Here is a 23,531-nt window from a genome sequence, read left to right as displayed (position 1 = left end):
CCGAAAGAACCGTGTCTAGACTATGGTTTCACTTTTGAAATACCCTTTTTCGAAACAGTAATCGGCCGTGAATATGCACATGAAGCATGCGATATTTAAATCCACGCTTCATTTGCACTTTTGATTTGCCTCATTTACATCCCTCTTTCGACAAAGGTATATGGTCTAGACATGCCCAGAGTCGGGAATTTCTGGTTCCTAATCTGGTGCTCTACCGGTATGGTCCAACTAGGAATTTCTTCTGCTTTCTTCTGGAATTCTTAGGAGCCATGTTCCCCTTGTTTACCTCTCTCATTCTCTAGCTCACCAGCAGGTTCAAAGCTGTTCACATGCAGTTACTGTTCTCCTCCTTAGGAAGCATTGGACAGGACAGTTTTTGCTGTGCTCTTCTTGCCCAGAGGGGCTCTGTTGAATGACACAAGCAGTGCCCATTGGCTGAACCTATGAAGTGCATAGATTTCCCAGCCCACACTGAATAAAGCTCTTCATTGGTATAATGTGGACAAAATCACTTTTGACAGGGACTAGATGCACCACTTTCTGATATTGCTATAATGGTTCAAAAGTTCATCACTGATCTCACGAGAGGCACCTTGGGGGCTTCGATCTAGCATCTTCTAACATGGCATTCTGTCAGAGGTCATTGGTTCCCATCGTGGCTTGAAGAGATATTTGAGGGACAAACTGTCACAGAGATACATGGGAGATACCATTCCTTTAAATAAGCCCCTTTTTGCAGTACCATAGTCCCTTGCATTATATAGTCATTTCAAATGACAGCACAGATCTTTTTAAACAATGCTGCACTGGACCTCACAGTGAGCTATTTAGGACCGCTGTAGAAGTGACTGAATACGGCATGCCTTGTTGGCAAGGGGCATAGCTGAAAGCATAGGATGCAGACCACACTGGCATGGAAATTCCAAAGGGACAAATCACTTTATAAACCACTGTAGTTTGTGCCAGGTGAAGTGCCTCTTCATGGCTACTGCAGCTCCAGCAGGCACAGGCGGGGAAAGGTGCATATCTCCCTGTTGGGGGAGGTCCCAATGTGCTCCCCAACCAGAGTTAGGAATGCAGCAAACTGTGTGATTTCCCCTTGTTCCCTGGTGAATGGGAACAGCCCCAGGGTGCATTGGGGCTTGGAGCAGTACAGGAAAGGGGGAGTGCTGCCAACTAGCCCCTTTCACCTGGCTGGTGATTCAGTCTCTTTTCCATATGGTTTTATGAGAAGCAATCCCATTCCAGGCACATTCCACTGTCCTGGCACAACCGAACCTTTACCTTGCTTTAAGTTATGATAGGAAGAAGCTGCATATTGATTTTGGTGGTCCTAACTCCTAGGAGAAAATCTTGAATAGACAGACACACACACACACAGACAAACAGAGACTCACACAAATTCTCTCAAATATATAGCAGAAGACATAATTTTGGGGCAATGATCTTGAATTCTTATTTGTTCTCCCCTTCAGTACCTAGCACAGGGTTGGTGTTATTTCAATAGCAAATAAAACAATAACGTTTCAAGAGCATTTAATAAATAATCTATCCTCTTTTCAGCATCCCATCCCATATTGACGAGATGGAATAGATCATTTTGTTTTTTCCATTGCTTGTAGGTCTGTTTGAACTGAGTGGGATTTGAAAGAACCAGGTATTTAGAATGATTGACTCATTAGTTTGCATGACTGAGTGATCCTAATAATTAATACCTGTTCAATGCACCAGAGAAACCCTGGCCTAGATCCTTCACTGCTGTAAATCAGGACAAGTCCACTGAAGTCACTGGAACATTAGTGATTTGCACTAACTAAGGCTCTAGCTTTAAGGGGAGGCTAAGAAAATAGCATGATTTTTTTGGAAATATTTGTTCACAAAATTTCACCTCTTATGCATTAAAATTTTGTTGCTACAGCAGTAACTGTTGTCTAGCAGATAGAGCATAGGCATTCCACTCAAGCAACGCTGGGACTAGTCTCAGCTCTGCTACTTTCCTGCTGAGTAGCCTTAATCAAGTCACTTTACCCCCCAGATTTCCAAACTGTAAAATGGGAATAATGGTGCTGATCTCCTGTGACATCTACTGAGATGATATAACCATTTTAGCCATACAATTCTCTTCCTCTCCCACACATGCAGGATTAGCATATCTAAAAATAGTAAGACTCTTCAGATCTTGGTGATTTAATTGGATTTATTGGAGGAAAACAATTAATCATCCCTTTCACTTATCATTATGATAGAAATCTTGATATGTATACATGATTGTCAAGGCAGAGAATCATTTGCGATATAGCCCCATTAACAATTTGCAGATTCGCAAACCCATTACGCAGGTTCAACTTTTTGCAATGCCTTAAGTACATGCATGGAGTAAATACACTATTTCCCTTCATTTGGACAAGGATGTTGGTATGAAATTGTTTCACTCACAAGACCTGTAATAATAGGCACACTGACATTCCTGGATTAAGATTGTAAGCATTTTTTTTTTTTTTGGTTAATCAAACATGCTCGCATCTTTGTAAAAATAAACCAAGAGATGTTCTGCAGTCAAGTGCTATTTTGGAAATTCATTCCAATTTCCCTCTGGGCAGGCTGGGTTTTTTCTTCCCAAGCCAAATGTTAAAAATAAATAATAAAATACAGAAATGCTGCTTCCCACCCAGAAGCAAAGACTCAGAGGAATGTCACTGGGCCTGGACAAGCAGAAACACGAGACACCTCGTAACTTGCTCTGAGCTAATTAACTGGTTTGATGTTCTGCTCCACTATGTGGGATGTCAGGGCTGCAAAAACAAGGCCGGAATAAAGAGGAGGTAAATACTTGTGACCCCAGGCTCTGCGTGGAGGGTATAGAAGGTGATGGGGAAAGGATTCTAATTGAGGACTTCATCTGTGTGCATAGTGCAGCAGCACATCTCTCTACACTAGGCCCTGATTCTACAAAGCATGTAAGCACGTGCTTCCCTTTTAGGGCACACACATTCTGTTGACTTCAGTGAGACATCTCCATGTGCTTGGAGTTCTCTGCTGAACACAGACTTTGCAGAAGGTCCAACATGCTGCCCAATGCTCTGTGGGCTGATGCAGAGGGCAGAGTCACAGCTTAACCCTTTGCCTTCACCCCTTCCTCCACCCTTTCAGGAAGTGGGAAGAGTAACTCCTACTTCAGCCTTGTGATGCTAACACCAAAAGCACGGAGGAGGAATTATGCTTTATAGTCAGCCTCCGTGCAGGGCTGCAAAGGCAGGAGAAATCCCACCCAGAACTCTCAAAATAGCTAAAAAGCTTTAAACTCATTCCCTGTATCACTGTAGCCTTGCTTTTGCTAAAATTCCCCTGACAAGCATGCTGGGATTTGAGTGTGAAGGAATGATTGAACCCACCTAAGCAATTTCATAGCTCTCAGCTGGCTCTGTGGATTTTGAGCTTTCAGTAATATCTGACTCTTCTGTAATATAAAGAGCAAATACTGAGCAATCAGGAAAATTGCATTCTCAGCTGATTACTTGAGTGCCGTTCTAGTATTGTTACAGAGAGCGCTGTATGACCACCTATCCTCTCTCTTGTCCAGCCTCAGAAAAAGAAATCACGAGTCAAGAATTCATGGAGACCAATCAACAGAAGAGAAGACAAGAATCATTTCCAGGTAGTACAGAAAAGAAGTTTGAACTCTTTTGTTGACAAATACAGGCTTGCATGCCTGGTGCGCAATGGGTTGAATTTAACTAAAAAGAAAAAGTTCTGACACTTGGCGCTCTGGATACAGCATGACTTTAAAATATTCAGCAACTGGCTTGGGCCACACTAACAAAGCCTTCTGCAACAGATCTGCAAAAGCCAAATGCAAAAAGCTTCTAAGGAAAAGGGGGAAAATATGAATTGACCAAATCTACATTTCAGTCTAAATGTTGATGTTATCTTAAAGCATGGAGACATAGATATACGAACGTATTTGCTTGGCAGCCCTTGCTGTGGAGTAGATACAGTCAGAGGGATTTTAGTTGCAGATAATTTTTAAGAATATGTGAAGACAAACAAAAAAAGTTTGATTTCCCTGCACCAAGACAAGTGTAACTGACTTGTGCGTAGAATGAAGCCCCTATAGATAGCAAATCTTCCCTTAAAAAACTGCACAGCATTTAGTAAAAGGATAAAATACACTCTCAGGCTTTGCAGTGTTTGGTTCACAAAATATAAGCTTTTGCAGTTAGCACTAGATAATGATAGATTTCGAGTTACAGATACATATAGTAATTTCAAAACAAAACTTAAAAGAAACCCCGGGGGATTGGGTCCAAAATATGTTTAAAGGAAAGGCGTGGGAAATGTAGAAATAGTACAATTTAATACATGCAGTGCAGTATCATGCATTAATTGGACGTTTTCATATCATTGTGAGTTTAGCAGTGATTTTCACATGCCCTATTTTCACCCTCTATCATGGAAAAATGTAGGCACTGTGAGTCTGGCTGTTCTGTTTGCTAATAGAAAACAAAGATCAATGCACTGATCAGCTGTTTTGTTAAATAGGGTCCTGAAAAAATAGCATCTGAGATTAAGAGGCTCACATGATTAATTACAAATGTAGTTCATATGGATACAATCCTAAATTAAATCAAAAGAGGAATTTATATCTTGGGGCAAACTTTTAAATATCTGTGAATTAAATTTAAATGATTACATCAAGGGAATACTGAACACACAAAATAAATTGTCTAGTAGACATGAATCTAAGGGTAAGATACAACTGTACTGGAATCTTGAGATAATTTAGAGGGATCACATAAAACTTCTGTTGGGTGAATAATATTCTACTGAATAATTTACCAGATGAATTTTTGTTCCCCAAATGTGTACCTGCAGATTGTAATTTCCTCATATATCTGTTACTTGAAATTACTGGCTGGATAATATTTTGCATTAGTGAGCATTCTGTTGCATTTGATTTTGACACTTTTGATTAGACACCCAAATCACAAGATCTGTTTCTGTTCTTTGGATGAATGGGCTTATTTCTTAGAATCTGGTTTTGGTTACGAATGGTCATGATAATGAATACAAAATTCCCTTACGATGAATAGTCTCTGGTATTTATTTAGGCTCAATTCAACCAGGTACTTCAGCACGTGTCCAGCTTGAAGTGTATGACTAGTCCCAGGAAGTGATATGTCTGGCAAAACAACACTTTGAAGCCCTGATTCAGAAGGTACATTAGCACAGACCTAACTTTAAGCATATGATGAGTCCTCTGAATGTCAAGTGGAAGTCAAAAGTGCTTAAAGTTAGGCACGTGTGTTTATATCTTGCTCAACTGGGGGTTCCATGGTCTCTCTTTACAAACAGTCTAACTAATCCATTGGGTCTCTGGAGTATCTGCAAAGTCGAAATTCTGTTTGTTTAGAAATACAACCCAGTGTTTTGCAGCATTTGCCCAACTCTGCACAAGACAGATATTCTTGGGCAAGTGGAGATGGAAATCTGAATTTCCCTAATTATAGATCCACTTCGCTATTCACTTCTGTTGAAAAATTTCTCACTGATTGTTAATGACTAAAGCTATCTGGGCTTGAACAGGGTTTTGTCTCCTCATAGCTCATCTGCTCTTCCTGCTTTATCCTGCAGGGCAAGATACCCTTCGTCCATACATACCCATGCCCTTCCTGCAGGCAATGGAGGACTCCGATTCAGTAGGAAGGGTGTGATTCTGTGGTATAATATATCCCTTGTGCATCACACAGTTGCACCACAGACTGCAAAAAGCTTTGACAGGTAGGATTGGGCAAGGTGGGGTGGAGCCAGGCTAAGCCATTGGTCTGTAACCATGGAAACCCATCTACCACACTCTTCTATGGAGGAGGAATACACCACTCACAGTGTGTGAAGCTGGAATGGCAATAGAGAAATTGATCCAATGCTACTCTGTCAATTTGCAGCTCCTTTCTCCCTGAGTTTCACCCCAGTGCTGAGATTCCCATAACAAGCCCCAGCCAGTCAAGTGCCCCAATTTTTTCTATGAAGGTACTTATATGGCTCTTCTTGTGCCTAATGCTTCACTTGTGACATCACAATTACCACCAGGGCAACTGACAGTGAGGGCATAAACATGGCATGCAGAAAACAAATCCAGGGCTGTTTAGGAGAGAAACTCCTTACAGATACAACTGTTGTCAATAACAGCAAAACAAACCCAGGTAATACATGGAACAGAGGATATACCTCTTTTTTTCCAAGCTGGCTTCAATGTTAAGTCCCCATTTAATTTCTGGTTTTGGAACTACCTGAAAACTCTATTTTTTCTCCACAGAATATACATTACTTTATCATTTAATCCTTAGCAGGACCGAAACAGTGTCTATTGTTTTAGTTTTTTGTTTTTGTTTTAGGTTTTTTTTACATTTCAGTCCACTGTCCTAACAACCAGAAGAAGGTAAAATAATAAAGCTTTTCTGAACCGAGTAGTTTGATGGCACCTCCATGACTGTGATCAATGCTGAAGAGATGTTACCAGCCCAGCAATAATTAAAGCATAATCGGGGAGGGTGAGTTTCCTCTGCTACAGTCAGTATTTTCTCATTCACCTGCTTCCTTGAGAGCTTGTGCACCAGGTTCAATATCCAGTTTGTCTTTCAGGAGGCAATCCAGTGGGAAATCTAAGCTGCTTTAGGAAAAAAAGCCAAATGCAAAATCAGCAGGTATGGTACAGATACCGCAGAGCTGATATTCAGTCTCAAAGTTCCTAGACAGACTGCAATCAGCATTCTCTTGCAGGCTACTCGTGTTAGCTAGGTTAGGTTTATGTTCTCCTGACAGGAACATCGGTGTTGGTGTCAGAAATGAGAACTGTGACTCTGGAGGTAACAATTCAACAATCAAGGCTGCAAGTAAAGACTAGAAGGTGGGAGTCACAGGGAAAAAAATTAAACAAAACAAAAACCGGTGGTGCCATTTAAACAAATAAAGCTAAGAGAACTCCTGGGCAAATGAGATGGAGACCACATGCAATAAGTGAACCACTAATGGTTTGATGAAATGGCCCCCTGGAAAATAACCAGCAGTGCTTTCTTATCATATCTCACACCCACCTACACTGATTACACGCTGTTCGTTTTTGCACTCATTTATAACACTGGTTTAGAATTCAACTGGCAGGCCAGGCTGGCGTGTAGTCTACTGAGTTACATCTGTTGCTAGACAGAAGATTTGGCTCTGAAGAGGGATAGATCCTTAGTGAATTGATGACAATAAAAATCTCTGCCCTCTCCTCCCCACAAATACCTGTCAGATCTTTAGCCACAATTCTTGAGAAATAAAAGCTTTCCATCTCCTCGACTTCTTGTAGAAAGAAACATTTTTCTTGTATTGTTTTCCATTCCTTTTCTTAAGGTACTAGTCCAAATAAAGAGAGAATAAAATGATCCCATTCTTGTGAAATACCAGTAACACTAAGACAAATCTGATTTCCAATTTAGAAGAAGTGGAAACTATTGAAAAGCCAAAGCAAAATGTAATGTCCAGCATAGAGGTGTTGTAGACTGACCAACTGAGGAAGTGCACTCTTGCAGTGGGCTTGTCTTTGCATGTCATTCCTCTTTATTTTGCAAAAGGAAAACATTTTATTTTTGCAAGACAAATTTGGACCATCCCATATTCTGATTGATATAACCAACTAAACCAAAAACCAGAAACTTCGGTATGATGTTAAAAAAGAATGCAAATGGGGACTGCTTGAGCATCATTTATATGCTGCAGCCAAATTCTTGGTTAAATCAGTGTAAATGTGATGTAACTCCATTGATTAAAAATCAAGTGTCTTCATATTTACATAGGTACAACTAAGATCAGAATCTGGCCAACTGAATTTATGAGGAAAAAGAAGTTTTTAGATAACTTAAGGCCTGTAAGACCTTATTATTACCTAAATTAAGGTCCCTTTATATCAGCCTTGCAGCATGAATGGTCCGTATAATAGGCATAAATTCCATTACAGCCACTTTAATCTCCTTTTACGCTGCCAGAGAAGTGTAAAGAGATCTTAGCATGAATATGAATAAGGCCCTAAATGCTAAACATTGTATGTTGGGGGCATAATCCAGTTTTAGATATTGTGGGTTTTTGGATAAGACTGTCTTATCTCTGTGAGGTCCTGCAGCATTGACAGCTATTCCTGTCCACTAAATCTAGAGCAGGTTTCTGTCCCACCAAAGCCAAAGAAGTTTTACAGCTGACTTCAATAAGACCAGTTTCTACTATTTTAATGTGTTTCTTAGAAATGAAAGGCTGAGGATTTTTGATTTTGCTTTGAGAATGGAGCCAAACAACCTCTTTGAAGAGCAATTGCTGTATTAAAAGCTGAGTAGGCATATCACTATTCTGGTATGTCACTAGCACAAGTTGGGCCAGATCCTGAACTGATGAAAATCAGAGTAGGTTGACTGATTTCAATGGGATGAAGCCAATGCGGCTACACGGGGCTCGAACTAGGTAGTTCGGAATAGGAAGCCTAGTCCGAACTACCTAGTTCGAGCCCCGTGTAGCCACGCTGCACGGGGTTCGAACCAGAGGGGTTTTAAAAATGGCGGCTCCCCGCTTATGCAAATGAAGCCCGGGAAATTCAAATCCCGGGCTTCATTTGCAAGTGCGGTATGCCTACATTACCCTCCTAGTTCGAACTAGAGGGGTAGTGTAGACATACCCTATGATATGGGGTTTTGGGGAACATCTGTAGGAAAGTAGTTAAATCATGCTCCAAACCGCTAGACTGAAAATGGTGTATAGATTAATACTGACTTAACTGAGATCTATTATACATAATATCTTTATAAATGGCTAATGCAATGGCATATGGGCAAACTCCCACTAACTTCAATGGGGGCAGGAATTCACCTTACGTCTTTGAAATCTCAATAAAAGGTAAATGTCATGGCTTCTTGTAGCATGTTCACAATGGCTGTACACGCTCAGATGGGTCTGTGACTGTTTCTTCAAATTATTTAGAGACAACTGAGATGGATGTGGTAACAGAATAGTTTAAGAAAAAATGATTCTTGCCTCCCTGTGGAGTTGGATATATTTGGGGTACAGGAAGCTAGTAAAACAGGTTGAAACTCTCTAGTCTGGCACCATCTGGTCTGGCTTCATACATGGTCTGGCATGATTTTAGTTAGCCAGATGTCCACCTATCATGGGTGTGGCCAAGTTTCCCATGTTCCCATAAAGTCTGTTTACAGACACCATTCCTGGGCTGTGTCCAGACTCAGGGTTTTTTTCGAAAAAACCTCACCTGCGTCTAGACTGCAGCCGCGTTCTTTCGAAATTAAATCGAAAGAACGCGGCTTTTCTTTCGATGGCGGTAAACCTCATTTCACGAGGAAGAATGCCTTCTTTCGAAAGTTCCTCTTTCGAAAGAAGGTGTTCTTCAATGTAAATAGGGCTTCTTCGAAAGAGAGCATCCAGACTCACTGGATGCTTTCTTTCGAAAAAGCAAGCTGCTTTTTCGAAAGTTCAATGTGCAGTCTAGACGCTCTCTTTCGAAAGAGGCTCTTTCAAAAGAGGCATGTAGTCTAGACATAGCCCTGGTTCTCAGGGTTCTGTGCTGCAGTTTAGCTCTAATTTACTCCTAAATATCTTCTAAAAGCCTCGTAAGCAATGGAAGTGTTGGTAATCCTGCTAGACAATATTGACCTTCCAGTGGTACAGAAAATTCTCTGGTTCAGCACCAGTCAGATCCCAAGGATACCAGACTGGAGAGATTCAACTTGTACTTAAATATTTCTGATTTTTAGGAACGCCCCTTTTACTTTTTCTCCTCCAGGAAGAAAACTCAAATCTGGGAATGATTGTAGAGATCTGAACATGTGTCACAATGTTCATAAGTGCAGTGGGCTTTCTCTTCTGTTCAAGAATATCTAAAACTCTTATGATAAAGCAGTAACAGTGCCACTCTTTACAGCTTTGTCCATGCCTGCAGTGGTGTAAGGTGCAGGTAGCTTACATGCTGCAGTGAAAGTCAGGTTGTGCCCATGCTGTAGTGTGTAGTATTAACTCCACTTTACAGATGGGAAAACTGAGGCACAGAAGATTTGGGTTTTTTTAAGACCAACACTTTCAAAAACACTTTCTGATTTTTGGTGTCCAGCTCCGGGCACCTGGGGCCTTGTGCTGAGCTGCCAATAACTTCAGCTGAAGTCAGTGGGTTGCAGTGCTCACCAGCTCTCAATTAACAGGTCCCAAACTGGAGGTACCCAGAGGCCACATGTGGAAATGGTGACCCAAGTCACTTGCCCAAATTGCAAGCAGTGAGTCAGTGGCAGAGATGGGAAAATTACCAAGGCTCTCCTCACTCCTAGTTAGGTGACCTTACTGATGAGCTGCAAGGTTATAAGAGCTGCAGGATGAGGCATAATATTTTCTCACATACTAGCTGCTCCTAGCATAGAACTTTTCCACTTCCTTCAAAATCAATGAGGGTTGCTGGTTCACAGCACCTCATAATTGGTTGTTTTCAACCAACTCACCATTGTTTCCAAGAAGGAGAAAGAGAAGGAAAGCAGATTGTTTTAGTGTAATGACACTGCAAGATCTGACAGGTTTACAGTCTAATTTTAGGAGTTAAAAATTGCATGCCTTTCAAATCCTCCTGTTTGTAAGGTTAATGCAAATCTCTACCTACAGAAGTAATTTATCCCTCAGCAAACTGAAAGTAGGGATGTGACTGAAAGTACTTGCTAAAAGAAAAAAAAATCTAATTCTCAAAAATTACCTCTATTTAATTAATCCAGCAGAGTCCTTTTCAGTTAATGGAAAAATACAACATATACTGTTAGCTACACTGAGAAGAAAGCAAATCACCGGGGAAAAGAATGAGCGTCTGTTAGTTAGAACATTGCTAGACTCATATATACAGCACCAGAGACTGCTAGATCCGTTCCTCCTGGAGACATTGCAGTTTGTGGTAAATGAAACATTTCAGAATTGCAGTATAAAATATGGCCATAAAAAATCTTCTCTCTTCTAGTCCTTCGCCGAGTGCACAAAACAGGATGAAATCATTCGGAGTAGGTACGCTTGACCTGATGGCTTTCCCGTCTCTATCCTCTGCCTCTGATCACTTACTCCCTGTGTGCACTGTTGTTACTGTGGTGGGCCTGGGTCTCCGTTCTCCTCCTACTGCAGAAATACCCGAGGAAGCAGATGAAACAAAACTACAGAGAGCAGATGGGGACATACCTAAAAGGAAAGCCAGAAAAAACTGATGAGCAAACTGTTAGTACTTTTATTAGCTGAGCCAGAAATGACCAGAGCCATTCTATAAAGCAGAAAGGGGACGACCACTGGAAGGACAATCAGCATGGTTTTCTCATCTGTCCTGCAGGGATGAAGTAACAGTTGTGGATTTAATGAGGCACATTTTCCCCATTGTTCCATGTGCAGTTCCTCCCATTCATATTAATAGGAGTTTCATGCATGCACCAGGAAGGAAATATTCTCTGTATAGCAGACACTTAATTTAGAACGGTGCTATATTTTTGATTAAAAAGTGAATATATCTTTTATAATAAAAAGTTCTTTGATTTAAAAAAGCCCTCCAGAAATGTACTACTCCAGCATAATTGTTTTTTTGATGGGTGAGTTAAAGACAACTATACATTTTTCATTACAAGGTAAGCCTAGATGAAAGCCCTTGGCTGGTAAAGGGGCAGGCTTACTAGGTAACCGGTTAACCCTTTACATCTCTAGTTGGCTCTATATGTGGTTTGTGGCTGCACATCACAAGGTGGAACTGTTAGGGACGATGGCCTTGAGCTGCTAAATAGCAGTTTTCCTGGTATTCACTCAGCGCACAGGATTTTTGCAATGTGAACATGACCCTCTAAGTATGTTTGTGTAATTGGTTTGGCCAGTCTGGGAATGGGAGACAGGGGATGTATCACTTGATGAATCCCTGTTCTGTTCTTTCTCTCTAGGGCACCTGGTATTGGCCACGGTCGGAAAACAGGATCCTGGGCTAGATGGATCTTTGGACTGACTCGGTATGGCCATTCTTATGTTCTGATGATAGAACCCATATAGTTAGCAAGACTTGCCTCCTGAATTCCAACAGAGAACTAACTTTGGAGGCACTGATTGAGAGGCACTTTGGAGGTATTGTTTGAAACAAGACTGGTCAGTGAATTGGAGAGAGTCTAATGCATGACACTGTCTGCCTGTGAATTAAAGTTTGGTTGCCATGAAAATCTTGGATTCTCTTGTTGTTGTATAAAGTAAAAGCCATTCACTTGAGTGCAGTTATTCCTGATTCACTTGAACGAAAGTGAAAGGGGAACAAAGCCCCGTATCTATGAAGCAGAAAGAACCTTGGGTTTTCTTTAGTCACTCACTAAGTGTGGGACTATAGGCAAGTCACTTAACTTACTTGTACATCTGTCTGCAGCTGCACATTACTTTTTCCAAATAAGAAATTCTTTCCCAAATATAACTAATGAGAAAGAAGGAGGAAGGAAAGAGCACTTCAGAGAGATTCATTTTTCCCAGAAACGAGCTGATCTGCAGATTGTATTGGATGTATAAACTTTCCCTTTTTTTCTCTAGTTGTATTTGCAGTCCCCTGGGGGTTCCACCATTACTTGCTGCATTCCCTTCAACTGTTCTCTTTAATTCATTGTGTGTTCACTAGTAAGATCTCTCATTGGAATGGGTTACCTATGGAAGTAGTGGAGTCTCCATCCCTAGAGGTGTTTAAGTCTCGGCTTAACAAAGCCCTGGCTGGGTTGATTTAGTTGGAATTGGTCCAGCCTAGAGCAGGGGACTGGACTTGATGACCTTCTGAGGTCTCTTCCAGTTCTATGATTCTATGATTGTATTCATTTTGGGATGCTAGAGAATCTTGTCATTCTTTTCTGCTTTAAATTCCAGCTGACCTACAAATATAACCAGCTCAGCATGTCTGGTTCACTCTTAATGTCCTTGGCTGCTTAATCCATCATTTTGTAGCATTGCATTGCCATGTATTGTACTGGGTTATCTTAGCATTTGCAACAGTTTTAAGTGGGTTTTATTCTTGGTTTCATCCTCTCATTCATCACCCCTTGTAACAATGATTTCCTCATGATAATAAAACAAAACCCACATGAGGTCAGAGGCTTTGATAGTTTAATTTTCCCTTATCTGAGGTTAACAGTCAAACCAGCAATTGCAATCGTATTCTCTGGGCCTTAGGTCCTGCATTTGTAACTATACTCAGACTCATAATAAAATCTCAGGTCTTCATGAAACAGGCTCCCTGCTGCATTATCTACCATAGTGAAAAAGGTTTAGCTCCACAGTTGAAGTGATGTGTAGATAAAAGGCTGCATATTATTCATATTCAGGTGTCAGCTGGGTGATTTAAGAAGACCACCTGGGAGAAAATCAATGCTTTCCCATAGGCTGTTGGAGCACGTGGCACTAGGCTGGAGTGATGTATTCCAGGCAAAAAGGTTTTTAGTATGATATATTTCCACCAATAAAGATTATCTGCATGAATTGCTACAATGCCTGAAATGCAAATGGAATGGGCTATATTTTGGCTAAAACATTGCTTGAGTTGGGTAGGGGAGTGAAGCAGAGGGGTTTGGCAGCAGCTGTAGTCCTTGCAGGCATTCTGGCTGAAGCAGTAGGAGTGCTTCCAAAGTGCACGCCAGAACTGGGGCTGTCACGTCTTTTAACCGAGACCCCGTGTACTTCCTTGCATTCAGGAACTGATGTGGAAGGAATTTGCAAGGAGGTGCATGGTAGTGGGTAGAGGAGGAAGGGGAGAAAACAGGGTCAGCCAAAATCTGGCCCAAAAGTTAAGGACTAAACATACAGTTCCATATACAACATAGTACAGTGAATCAAACACTCTGTCATGTTGCTGTGGAAGGAGCCAATTAAGCCTTCACTGAAACTGAGCAGTAACTTGCAGTCTAAGAAGCCATTAGCATGCCTATTCAGTTCCACATCTTAAATCTCCATTTAATAGGTCCTGAACTAATAGTTATGTTTATATCCCCAGTTTAATTGGCTTTTTGTGATGTATATGCCACAAAAGATCGTGAGCCAGGAAGAATAAATCAATGGTCAAAGAGTAGGGATGAGAAAGAACTTCATTGTAAAGGAAACTCTGCACTCTCCCAAATAATCCCTACGGCTGCTACCTCTGACATTTAGAAAAGTATATAGGTTGGGTGTTCAAATCCCTTAGACAGCTTTGAAATATCAGTCATAATATATAACAATCAAGATGCTGGGCCAAATCTGGTCTTGGTGTAAGAGGTCTGCCTTCTGCTAAAATAAAAGGGATTTGTGTTCACTGAGATTAGAGATGATTTGCCACTTCCAGTGGTTCAGCCAAGGTATAAATATAACAACCAATCAGAAATTAGTCTTTTTTCCCCCAGGGAAAGTGAAAATATTATAGGGTCAAATTTGTTGGGCTGAACAGAGCTGATAGGAGGAAAGCAGAGTTGCTTTCACACGTTGCGGGATAGAGCAACGAAGGATGACTGCTGATTGATCACCTGTACCCTGCTAGGAGTTGGAAGCACTGTTCCTTTGCTGTCATGTACTTACAATCTTTTCTGGTTGTTCCATCGGGAAGCGGATTGGCCAGGCTGAGGGTGCTTGCCACACTTGCATTTGAACTGTCCAAGCTACTGCCAAGATGTAACTTTCTCATGTGTCTCACAACTGCAGTGGCATTAAATGCTTGCTGGGAAGAAAAAAAACCACACAAACACATGGTTGTGAATGTATTCTTTTCTTTCAGAACTGTCAGATACACATTTTTTTAAAATAGCTTTTAGGAGTTATTCTTTTATAATCTAGATACAGAGAAAATAAAATAAGCCCTTCTTAAGCCTTGAGCCTGTAACTCTGGCTTCCAGTGTGTGGCACTTATATAATTGCTGTGGGTCCTACAGCCTCCTCTGTGAGCAAGTTTTGGGTCTAGAGGTTCCCTGGTTCAATTCCCAGTGCAGCAGCTATAGCTAATGCAAGTGGTACTATTCTACCTAAAATTCTGAGGCACAAATAAAATGACTACATCCCTTTGAAAGACAGTAATGCAATGCCATGTATAGGAAGGTAGTGCCTACTTTAGAAAACAGGCGAGTGGTAATAGCTTGGGGTATGTCTACACTACCCTCCTAGTTCGAACTAGCGGGGTAATGTAGGCATACCGCACTTGCAAATGAAGCCCGGGATTTGAATTTCCCAGGCTTCATTTGCATAAACTGGGCACCGCCATTTTTAAATCCCTGCTCGTTCAAACCCCGTGCCGCGCGGCTACACGCGGCACGAACTAGGTAGTTCGGACTAGGCTTCCTAGTCTGAACTACCGTTACTCCTCATTCCACGAGGAGTAACGGTAGTCGGACTAGGAAGCCTAGTCCGAACTAGGAAGCCTAGTCCGAACTACCTAGTTTGTGCCGCGTGTAGCCACGCGGCACGGGGTTCGAACGAGCAGGGATTTAAAAATGGCGGTACCCAGTTTATGCAAATGAAGCCCGGGAAATTCAAATCCCGGGCTTCATTTGCAAGTGTGGTATGCCTACATTACCCCGCTAGTTCGAACTAGCGGGGTAGTGTAGACATACCCTTGCAGTGTAGCCCCCTGAGAATGTTGCACTTACTCTCCATTTGCTTTTTGCAAAGTTCTTTCGGATCTGCGCACTGACAGACTCATGGATATTCTTGCTGAGGGCAGTGTCCCCTGCAATCCTGAAACAGAAAAATGAGACCATTTTACAGATGCTTTTCTCCAAACCAGCATTCTTTAATGAAAACACCTCTCACTTTATGACTCATATATTCTAAGGCCATTATGCTCATCTATATTGCCCTCCTGTATAACACATGCCATAGAACTCCTCTAAAATAATTCCCATTTGAGTTAGAGCAGGTCTTTTATGGGAGGGAGGAAATCCAAATTTGATTTAAAACATACCAGCGATGGGGAATCCACAAAAACCTTTAGCAAGTTGTTCCTATTTGCATCTTATTTCCAGTCTGAATTTATCTAGTGTCAACTTCTAGCCATTGTTTTTTGTTATATCTTTGTCTGCTAGATAGAATAACCATCTATCATCAGATTTCTGTTCCCCATATAGGTACTTACAAATTGTGATCAAGTCACCTCTTTACCTTCTGTTTATTAAGCTAAATAAATTGAGCTCCTTCAGTCTAGCACTATATGTCACATTTTCTAACCCTCAGATCATGTATAAAAGTGACCAGAAGTAGTCAGTGTAAAGCATGATTTTACAGGTACTGAATTTAAAGTATGATCTATTCTAGGTATTTTTGTTTCTAACTTCCCATTATTGTTATCACTGGTTTAGTTGTAAGATTAGCATTTTATCCTCCAAACATGTAGCGGTTTTCTAAAGAACTCCAGCCTGCCTGAATTCCATTTGCACTGGAGATTTTCCTGACATTCTGAAATGTATGTAGTTGGCCATCCTACTGAGTGTAAATTTGCACTCAGTAAAGCAGAAACATGGAGTCTCTTACCACAGAAGTGTGGACTGTATGCGATAGCTCAATCTCCACAAGACACAGCCTATACAATGTCTAGTGTTTACATCAATAATATATTTGTGCACAAAGGGACAAATTCATCTGTCTTGTGATCAGTAGAATTACATATGGGATGAGTCTGACACATGAAGCCAGGAGAGCTATTGTAACAGCAATCACAGGAATCAAAGATACCATGCCATATGACAGAGGTAAATCCTACTGAAAGCCTGGCACATGCCCTGGGGCTGAAACCAGGAAGTAAAGGCTGGCCTCCTGAGTTGTTTCATACATTCATTAGACGGTTACAGTAGTAAATTCAATCTTTGGAAAAAATGTAGCAGATGAAGTCCCCAGAAACTTTCAGACTAGCCAAAAAGAAAAAAATACAGGAGCCAGTTGCAATGCCCCCAAAGTTTTTTTAGGAAGCTAAATGACATTAGGGAGGAACTGGAGAGGATGAAATCCTCCATGCTGATAAATCTGACAGGTCCAGAGAACTGAGAGCTGTATTACTTTCCCAGCAGAAGCACAAAGGGGGTTACAAACTGGAAAACAAAGTCATTCAGAAATTTCAGCAACACTCTGCCCAGACATGAACGCCCCATGCATGAATGTCATTGAGGGTACTAGTTGAGTCCATGATAGCGTTTGTTTGCAGGGCTGGTGGGAAAAAAAGTGCTCCCTGAATGTATATATTCATAAACTGGACAAGAGCACTGTATGCTTCCTACTTGAGCTTGTCCAATTTTGTTTTAGAAACATGGGCAGCACCACTATGTATCCTTGGACAAGTCACTTATTCTTTCTGTGCCTCAACTGCTCCATTGGTAAAATGGGGATAAACAGCATGTCCCTATCCTAGAAGGGTGTTGTGAGGCATTCAGATACATAATGAGATCCATATATCTTGGTAAGCACTGGCAATTGTCTTGCATGACAACTTTCAACCCAAAGTACAATAATAGCAATAATAAGAAAAAGACTACTTTGTACTTATACCAGTTCTTCTAGCTGGTGGATCTCAAAGCACTTTGCAAACATTAATAAATTATGCAGGCAGAAGCTACTTAGAAAAAGCAACATGATTAAGGTCTCTGTAGCTATGTCTACACTACAGAGTTTTTTCTGAAAAACGTCCGTTTCTCCCAAAAAACTTCACTTACGTCCACACTGCAATCACGTGCTTTCGACAAAAAAAATCGAAAGAACAGTAGGGTTTTCCCAACATTGGTAAACTTATTTCTATGAGGAAGAAGCCTTTTTGTGAAAGAGCTCTTTTGGAAACAGAAGTGTGTGGATGGGGGAGAGAGAGTTCTTTTGGAAGAAGAGGAAAGAGGAAAAAGCACAAGTGCCCTGGTGGCCATTCTGTCCATAGTAATCATAGCTTAAATGTGAGATAGCATCCATTCAGTCTGGACGCTAGCTTTCGAAAAAGCAGATTGCTTTTTCGATGCACTTTCACAGTGTGGACGCTCTCTTTTGGAAGAAGTTTTTTCAGAAGATCTTTTCTGGAAAAGCTTCTTCTGAAAGAAGCCTGCAGTCTAGACGTAGCCTGTCTGAAATAGAGTATAGTTCTATGAGGCGCTGAGAATCATACAGGACTGGACCAAGACTTACCTAAGCAGACTGAGCTTTTCATTGCTGGGTAACTGGCTGAATCTGGCCTCTCTCTATCTGTATCTGAAAGCTGTCACAACCTGACTGCTCTTTGGTGGACCATGTGAGCAAATTGGTATTTAGTCTGCATATGGATGGAGATGTGTCTGCATCACACACATCACCAATTGGCATCACTGTCGACAGTCTCATTGCAAAGGTGGAGGACTGAATAAGCCCCAGGAGCTGAACTAACCTAGAGGGGCCAGGAATGGAGCACATTGTCAGGGAAGTGGGCAGAAGCTTGTTTTGTGGATACATCCAAGACTTGAGAAGCCAGTGTGTCAAGTCTGACAACTTTCTCATCCATTAAGGGCCTGATCCTCTGAGGTGTGCTTGCAGAGGAAGCTGAGGGTACTCAAGAAGTAAAGAACACCGAAGGCCAGGTTGTTAGTGCCATAACAAGTAGCACCTATATAAGTTGTTCCCTTGACTACTGGGACCATTCATCTCGAGTAACTATAACCGAATATGGACCCAAATTTGCAAAATAAATGTATGTATTTGTCAAATGTTATTTTATTTAATCTGATTATTTTACCCATGAATTGGGGTTTAATTCTATCTTTACTATCTATCTACACATAGCATTACTGAGTTTTATAGAAACCTGGCCTGCATATTTATATCTGCCTCTGGAAATTTCCACTACATGCATCTGACGAAGTGGGTCTTTGCCCACGAAAGCTTATGCTCCTACACTTCAGTTAGTCTATAAGGTGCCACAGGACTCCTCGTCGCTTTTATAGAAACCTGTAAGTGTCACAAAACCAATACACTCCCTTTTGGATGATTCTTCAGCAAAGTACTGGAAGCACATGTTTCTTTCAGCCTGCCCCTCCCTGCCCACAATGGGAGCCAGAATCTTTCATCTAGTATTATCTTCAGAACCCTCACGCCTATTGAAGGCAGCCAATTCAAACTTTCTACAGGCCAAATACTGCTTAGAAATACTCAAGAGTATGATCACAGGAAACATAGAGTAAGCTGTGATGGATAATGTTGGAGGAACAGAACAGTTCTGATTTTACAGAACAGTTCTGATTTTACACACACACACACACACACACACACACACACCATTGGAGATACTCCAAAATAAATAGCGTTCAGGGATGAGCCAGAAGAGTTTGACTTCATGTTGTTGTTAACGGTGCTAAATCCTGCTGGAAAGGGATAACAAGTGGAGTTCCGCAAGGGTCTGTTTTGGGACCCGTACTGTTCAATATCTTCATCAATGATGTAGATATTGGGATAGAGAGTACGCTTATTAAGTTTGCAGATGATACCAAACTGGGTGGGGTTGCAACTTCTTTGGAGGATAGGGACATAATTCAAAATGACCTTAGCAAGTTAGAGAAATGGTCAGAGGTAAACAGGATGAAGTTTAATAAAGAGAAATGCAAAGTGCTCCACTTAGGAAGAAACAATCAGTTCCATACATACAAGATGGGAAGCGACTGTCTAGGAAGGAACATGGCGGAAAGGGATCTAGGGGTCATAGTGGACCACAAGTTGAATATGAGTCAACAGTGTGATGCTGCTGCCAAAAAAGCAAATATGATTCTAGGTTGTATCAACAGGTGTGTTGTAAGCAAAACTCGTGAAGTCATTCTGCCGCTCTACTCTGCACTAGTTAGGCCTCAGCTGGAGTACTGTGTCCAGTTCTGGGCGCCACATTTCAAGAAAGATGTGGAGAAATTGGAAAGGGTACAGAGAAGAGCGACAAGAATGATTTAAGGTTTAGAGAACATGACCTATGAAGCCAGGCTTCATGAACTGGGCTTGTTTAGTTTGGAAAAAAGAAGATTAAGGGGGGACATGATAGCGGTTTTCAAATATCTAAAAGGGTGTCACAAGGAGGAAGGAGAAAATTTGTTCCTCTTGGTTTCTGAGGACAGGACAAGGAGTAATGGGCTTTAAGTGCAGCAAGGGAGGTTTAGATTGGACATTAGGAAAAAATTCCTAACTGTCAGGGTGGTCAAATATTGGAATAAATTGCCAAGGGAGGTGGTGGAATCTCCCTCTCTGGAGATATTTAAGAACAGGCTAGATAGACATCTGTCAGGGATGGTGTAGACGGAGCTTGGTCCTGCCTTGAGAGCGGGGGGCTGGACTCGATGACCTCTTGAGGTCCCTTCCAGTCCTATGATTCTATGATTCTATTTTGTACGCATCTCCGGTTCCATTTCAGGGAACCGTTACACACTTCAGATAACACTGTCTGAGAACAAAGCTCTTTATGGAATAGTGGAACTATTATAATTTGCAAGGGCCCAAGCAATAGCAGGCCAAGGTTCTGATGGGCAGGAGAAAATCAAGCTACCTCTAGTGTTTATGTGGCCCCCATCACCAGGGTATCTAAGTGCCTCACAGTCTTCACTGGATTTATCCTCACAGCACCCTTGTAAGGGAGGGTATTGCTTATATTTTCACTTTACAGATAGTGAGGCGAGGAAAGCAGTTGAAGGTTACTGAGAAAGTCTGTGGCAGAGCAGGGAACCGAATGCAGATCTCCTGAGTCGAAACCTAGCCCTATAACCACTGGACAATCTTTCCTCTCCTAGGCAGGGGTGCTGGAACAATGTTTATAATGGGGATGCTGAGTGCCACTGAATCAAATAGTCAACCCTGTACATAATGGAAACCACACATGCCAGGGGGAGTGGCAAGCACCCCACACATCTCTAGTTCCAGCGCCTATGCTCCTCCAGTGGTCTCCAACCTTTTTAACCACAAAATCACTTTTTCAATTTAAGTGCATCATAAGATCTACCTCAAACCCAAATACCCTTGCCCTGCTTTATTTCCGCCCCTTCCTTGAGGCCCTGCCCCTGCTCCACCCCTTCTCTGAGGCTTCACTCTGCTCACTCCACCCTCTTATTTCCCCCCTCCTCACTCACTTTTACCAGGCTGGGGTAGAGTGTTTCGGATTGCCAGATGGTTTCAACAAAAATACCAGACACACTTGACATTACATCACAATCCACATTACATCATATTTAGAAAATACCGGACGCTTATATTTTCTCATTTATATTTTCTCAATTTGTTTCCCGAACAGAAAGCTCAAATACTGGATTGTCCAGTTCAAAACCGGACACCTGGCAACCCTAAGAGGGTTGGGGTGCAGGCTCTGGTTTTGGGACAAGGAGTTTGGAGTGTGGGAGGGGCTCAAGGCTTAGCCCAGGATCGGGTATTGGGGTCCAGGAGAGGGTTCAGGGTGCAAGTTCTGGGAAGGAGTTTGGGTGCAGGGGACTCACGTCTGGGGCAGGAGGTTGGGAGTATGAAGAGGTTCAGGGCTGGGCACCATTTCACTGAGATGGCTTCTGGGTGGTGGAGCAGTGGAGTTAAGGCACTGGTGGATCAGTGGAGTGAAGTGGAATTACTCCTGCCCTTGCTGTGCACCACTCCTGAAAGCAGCTGGCATGTACAGCAATGGCTCCATGGCACCACATGCTACTCCTCATCTACAGGCACTGAGCCCTCAGCTTCTACTGTCCATGGTTCCCCATTACTGATCAATGGAGCTGCAGGAGTAGTGTCTGCAGGCAAGGACAACATGTGGAGACCTCCCTGCTCTGCCTTTCTCAGGGGCTGAAGGGACATGCCAGCCACTTCCAGGAGCAGTAATTACAATAGGGATAATTACTCAAGCTATGACCAGTTAAGCAGTTAAGAACTCACTACTCAAAGAATTAAATTTAAGCATAAGAGAGAAATGAAAATTACGAAATGCACAGATCAGTCAAAACCCCAAAATAACCCACTTTGCAAGCAGTAACAGGAGTACCAACAACAGTTGGAGTAAGAAGTTCTCCAGCTTGACAATATTTCAACATTATTTTGAAATAACTACCTGTTGTGTAGACACGGACTAAGTTATTTCGAAATAACACTAGTTATCTCAAAATAATGTTGCTGTGTAGACATATCCTAAGTGAGAGGTATGCGGTAAAACAAATGACCCTGGCAAAAAAGAGAATAAAGCACCTGCAGATTAAGTTGGAGAAGACTGTGTAAATGTGAAGATTATGCAGTTCAGGATGTAATCACCTCTACCAACAAGGCTTATATATTGTGCTGTTTCCTTTGCAATACTTTATTGTAATTATTAGCCTACTTCTCCTGCCAACTCTGAGTTTAAACATACTGTTTTCCTGTCAAGTTCATTTGATTATAAACAGAAAAGCATTGTATAAATGCAGGCATGTTTTTATGTTCATATGAAGAACAGATACAGTACTGAAAAATGGATCTTTGGAAAGAGGCATTTTAATTTGTTAGGCCCTGATCCTGCAAACACTTAAGCATGGGTAGCTGAATACACCTGTATTATTATATCATACTCAAGGGGATTATTCAGGTGCATAAAATTACTTACATACTTTTGGCAGGATCAAGCCCGTAGCTTTCTCAATTTGCTTGTTTCTTTGGGAATATTTTATTGAAAAGATATGACAGTTAAAGTCATAAGCACACTTTGAGGTGAGCTATATCTGTATAGGCAATGTAGTGAGATAACCAATGAATGTTATTGTAGCTGCGTTGGTCTCAGGATATTAGCGAGACGAGGTGGGTGAGGAAATATCTTTTATTGAACCAACTTCGGATGGTGAGAGAGGCAAGCTTTTGCGCTACACAGAGCTCTTCTTTAGGACCCAAAGAAAATCTCTGTATAGCTCAAAAGCTTGTTTCTCTCACCAAGAGAATTAGTCCAGTAAAATTTTTTATCTCAGTTACCTTGTCTCAGAAATAATTAAGCCTTTCTTATTGGCCCCAGTTTCTCTTGCATAATTAAATGTTTCTGTTCACGGTCATACTCTGATATGTTCTGTGAAACAGTTCCTTTTATTTGATGAACTTCTGCCTCATTGCTTGCTGCTAATCCCATAGACTTGGCCTCACAATAAAACATGTAAAATGGAGGGAGAAGCAAGAAAATGTCGTTGCACACATAAGCTCTCTGAGGAAGGTCAATTCTACATGGAGTCCGTTCAAGGCCCCTCACTCAGGGCACTTTGTTGGTTGAACAGAAATTTTAGGCATAATACCAAAATAAAGGAGTTCCCCTATCAATCTGGGCTACATTTACCATAAGCTTTTCCTGCACCTCTCTTAGGCCTAGTCTACATGAGTCCCTCCACCCCTTGGTTGATCTAAGTCCATAATGTTCAACCAGTTCTGAAGCAGTAGCACTAGCCACAACCAATCGGCCAAATAGCCACATGTGGCTAATAGCTAGCGTGTTGGACACCACGGGTCTAAATGACTAGTGTAGCTGAAGTTGACATACTTATGGCAGTGTCTTCCATGTGTTAAGGTTG

At 41.6% G+C, this 23,531-nt stretch overlaps 1 protein-coding gene across 2 annotated transcripts in view; it reads right to left on the bottom strand.

The window, feature by feature from the left end:
* Nucleotides 1-2,183: 2,183 nt before the first annotated feature.
* Nucleotides 2,184-23,531, bottom strand: part of CAMK1D (calcium/calmodulin dependent protein kinase ID) — a 409,667-nt gene continuing 388,319 nt past the window's right edge. For both annotated transcript variants that reach the window (XM_006117098.5, XM_075926019.2), the window contains exons 9-11: nt 15,660-15,747; nt 14,599-14,737; nt 2,184-11,235 (exon numbers count right to left, since the gene is read on the bottom strand). In XM_006117098.5, the coding sequence (XP_006117160.2) occupies nt 11,114-11,235; nt 14,599-14,737; nt 15,660-15,747 (349 nt within the window). In that variant the 3' untranslated portion in view covers nt 2,184-11,113. The remainder of the gene's footprint in view (nt 11,236-14,598; nt 14,738-15,659; nt 15,748-23,531) is intronic.

This window comes from Pelodiscus sinensis, chromosome 1, assembly GCF_052426305.1.
Source record: "Pelodiscus sinensis isolate ZL-2025 chromosome 1, ASM5242630v1, whole genome shotgun sequence".
NCBI lineage: Eukaryota > Metazoa > Chordata > Testudines > Trionychidae > Pelodiscus > Pelodiscus sinensis.
Note: the sequence above shows the minus strand (reverse complement) of the source record. Positions and strands in the feature narration are given on the sequence as shown.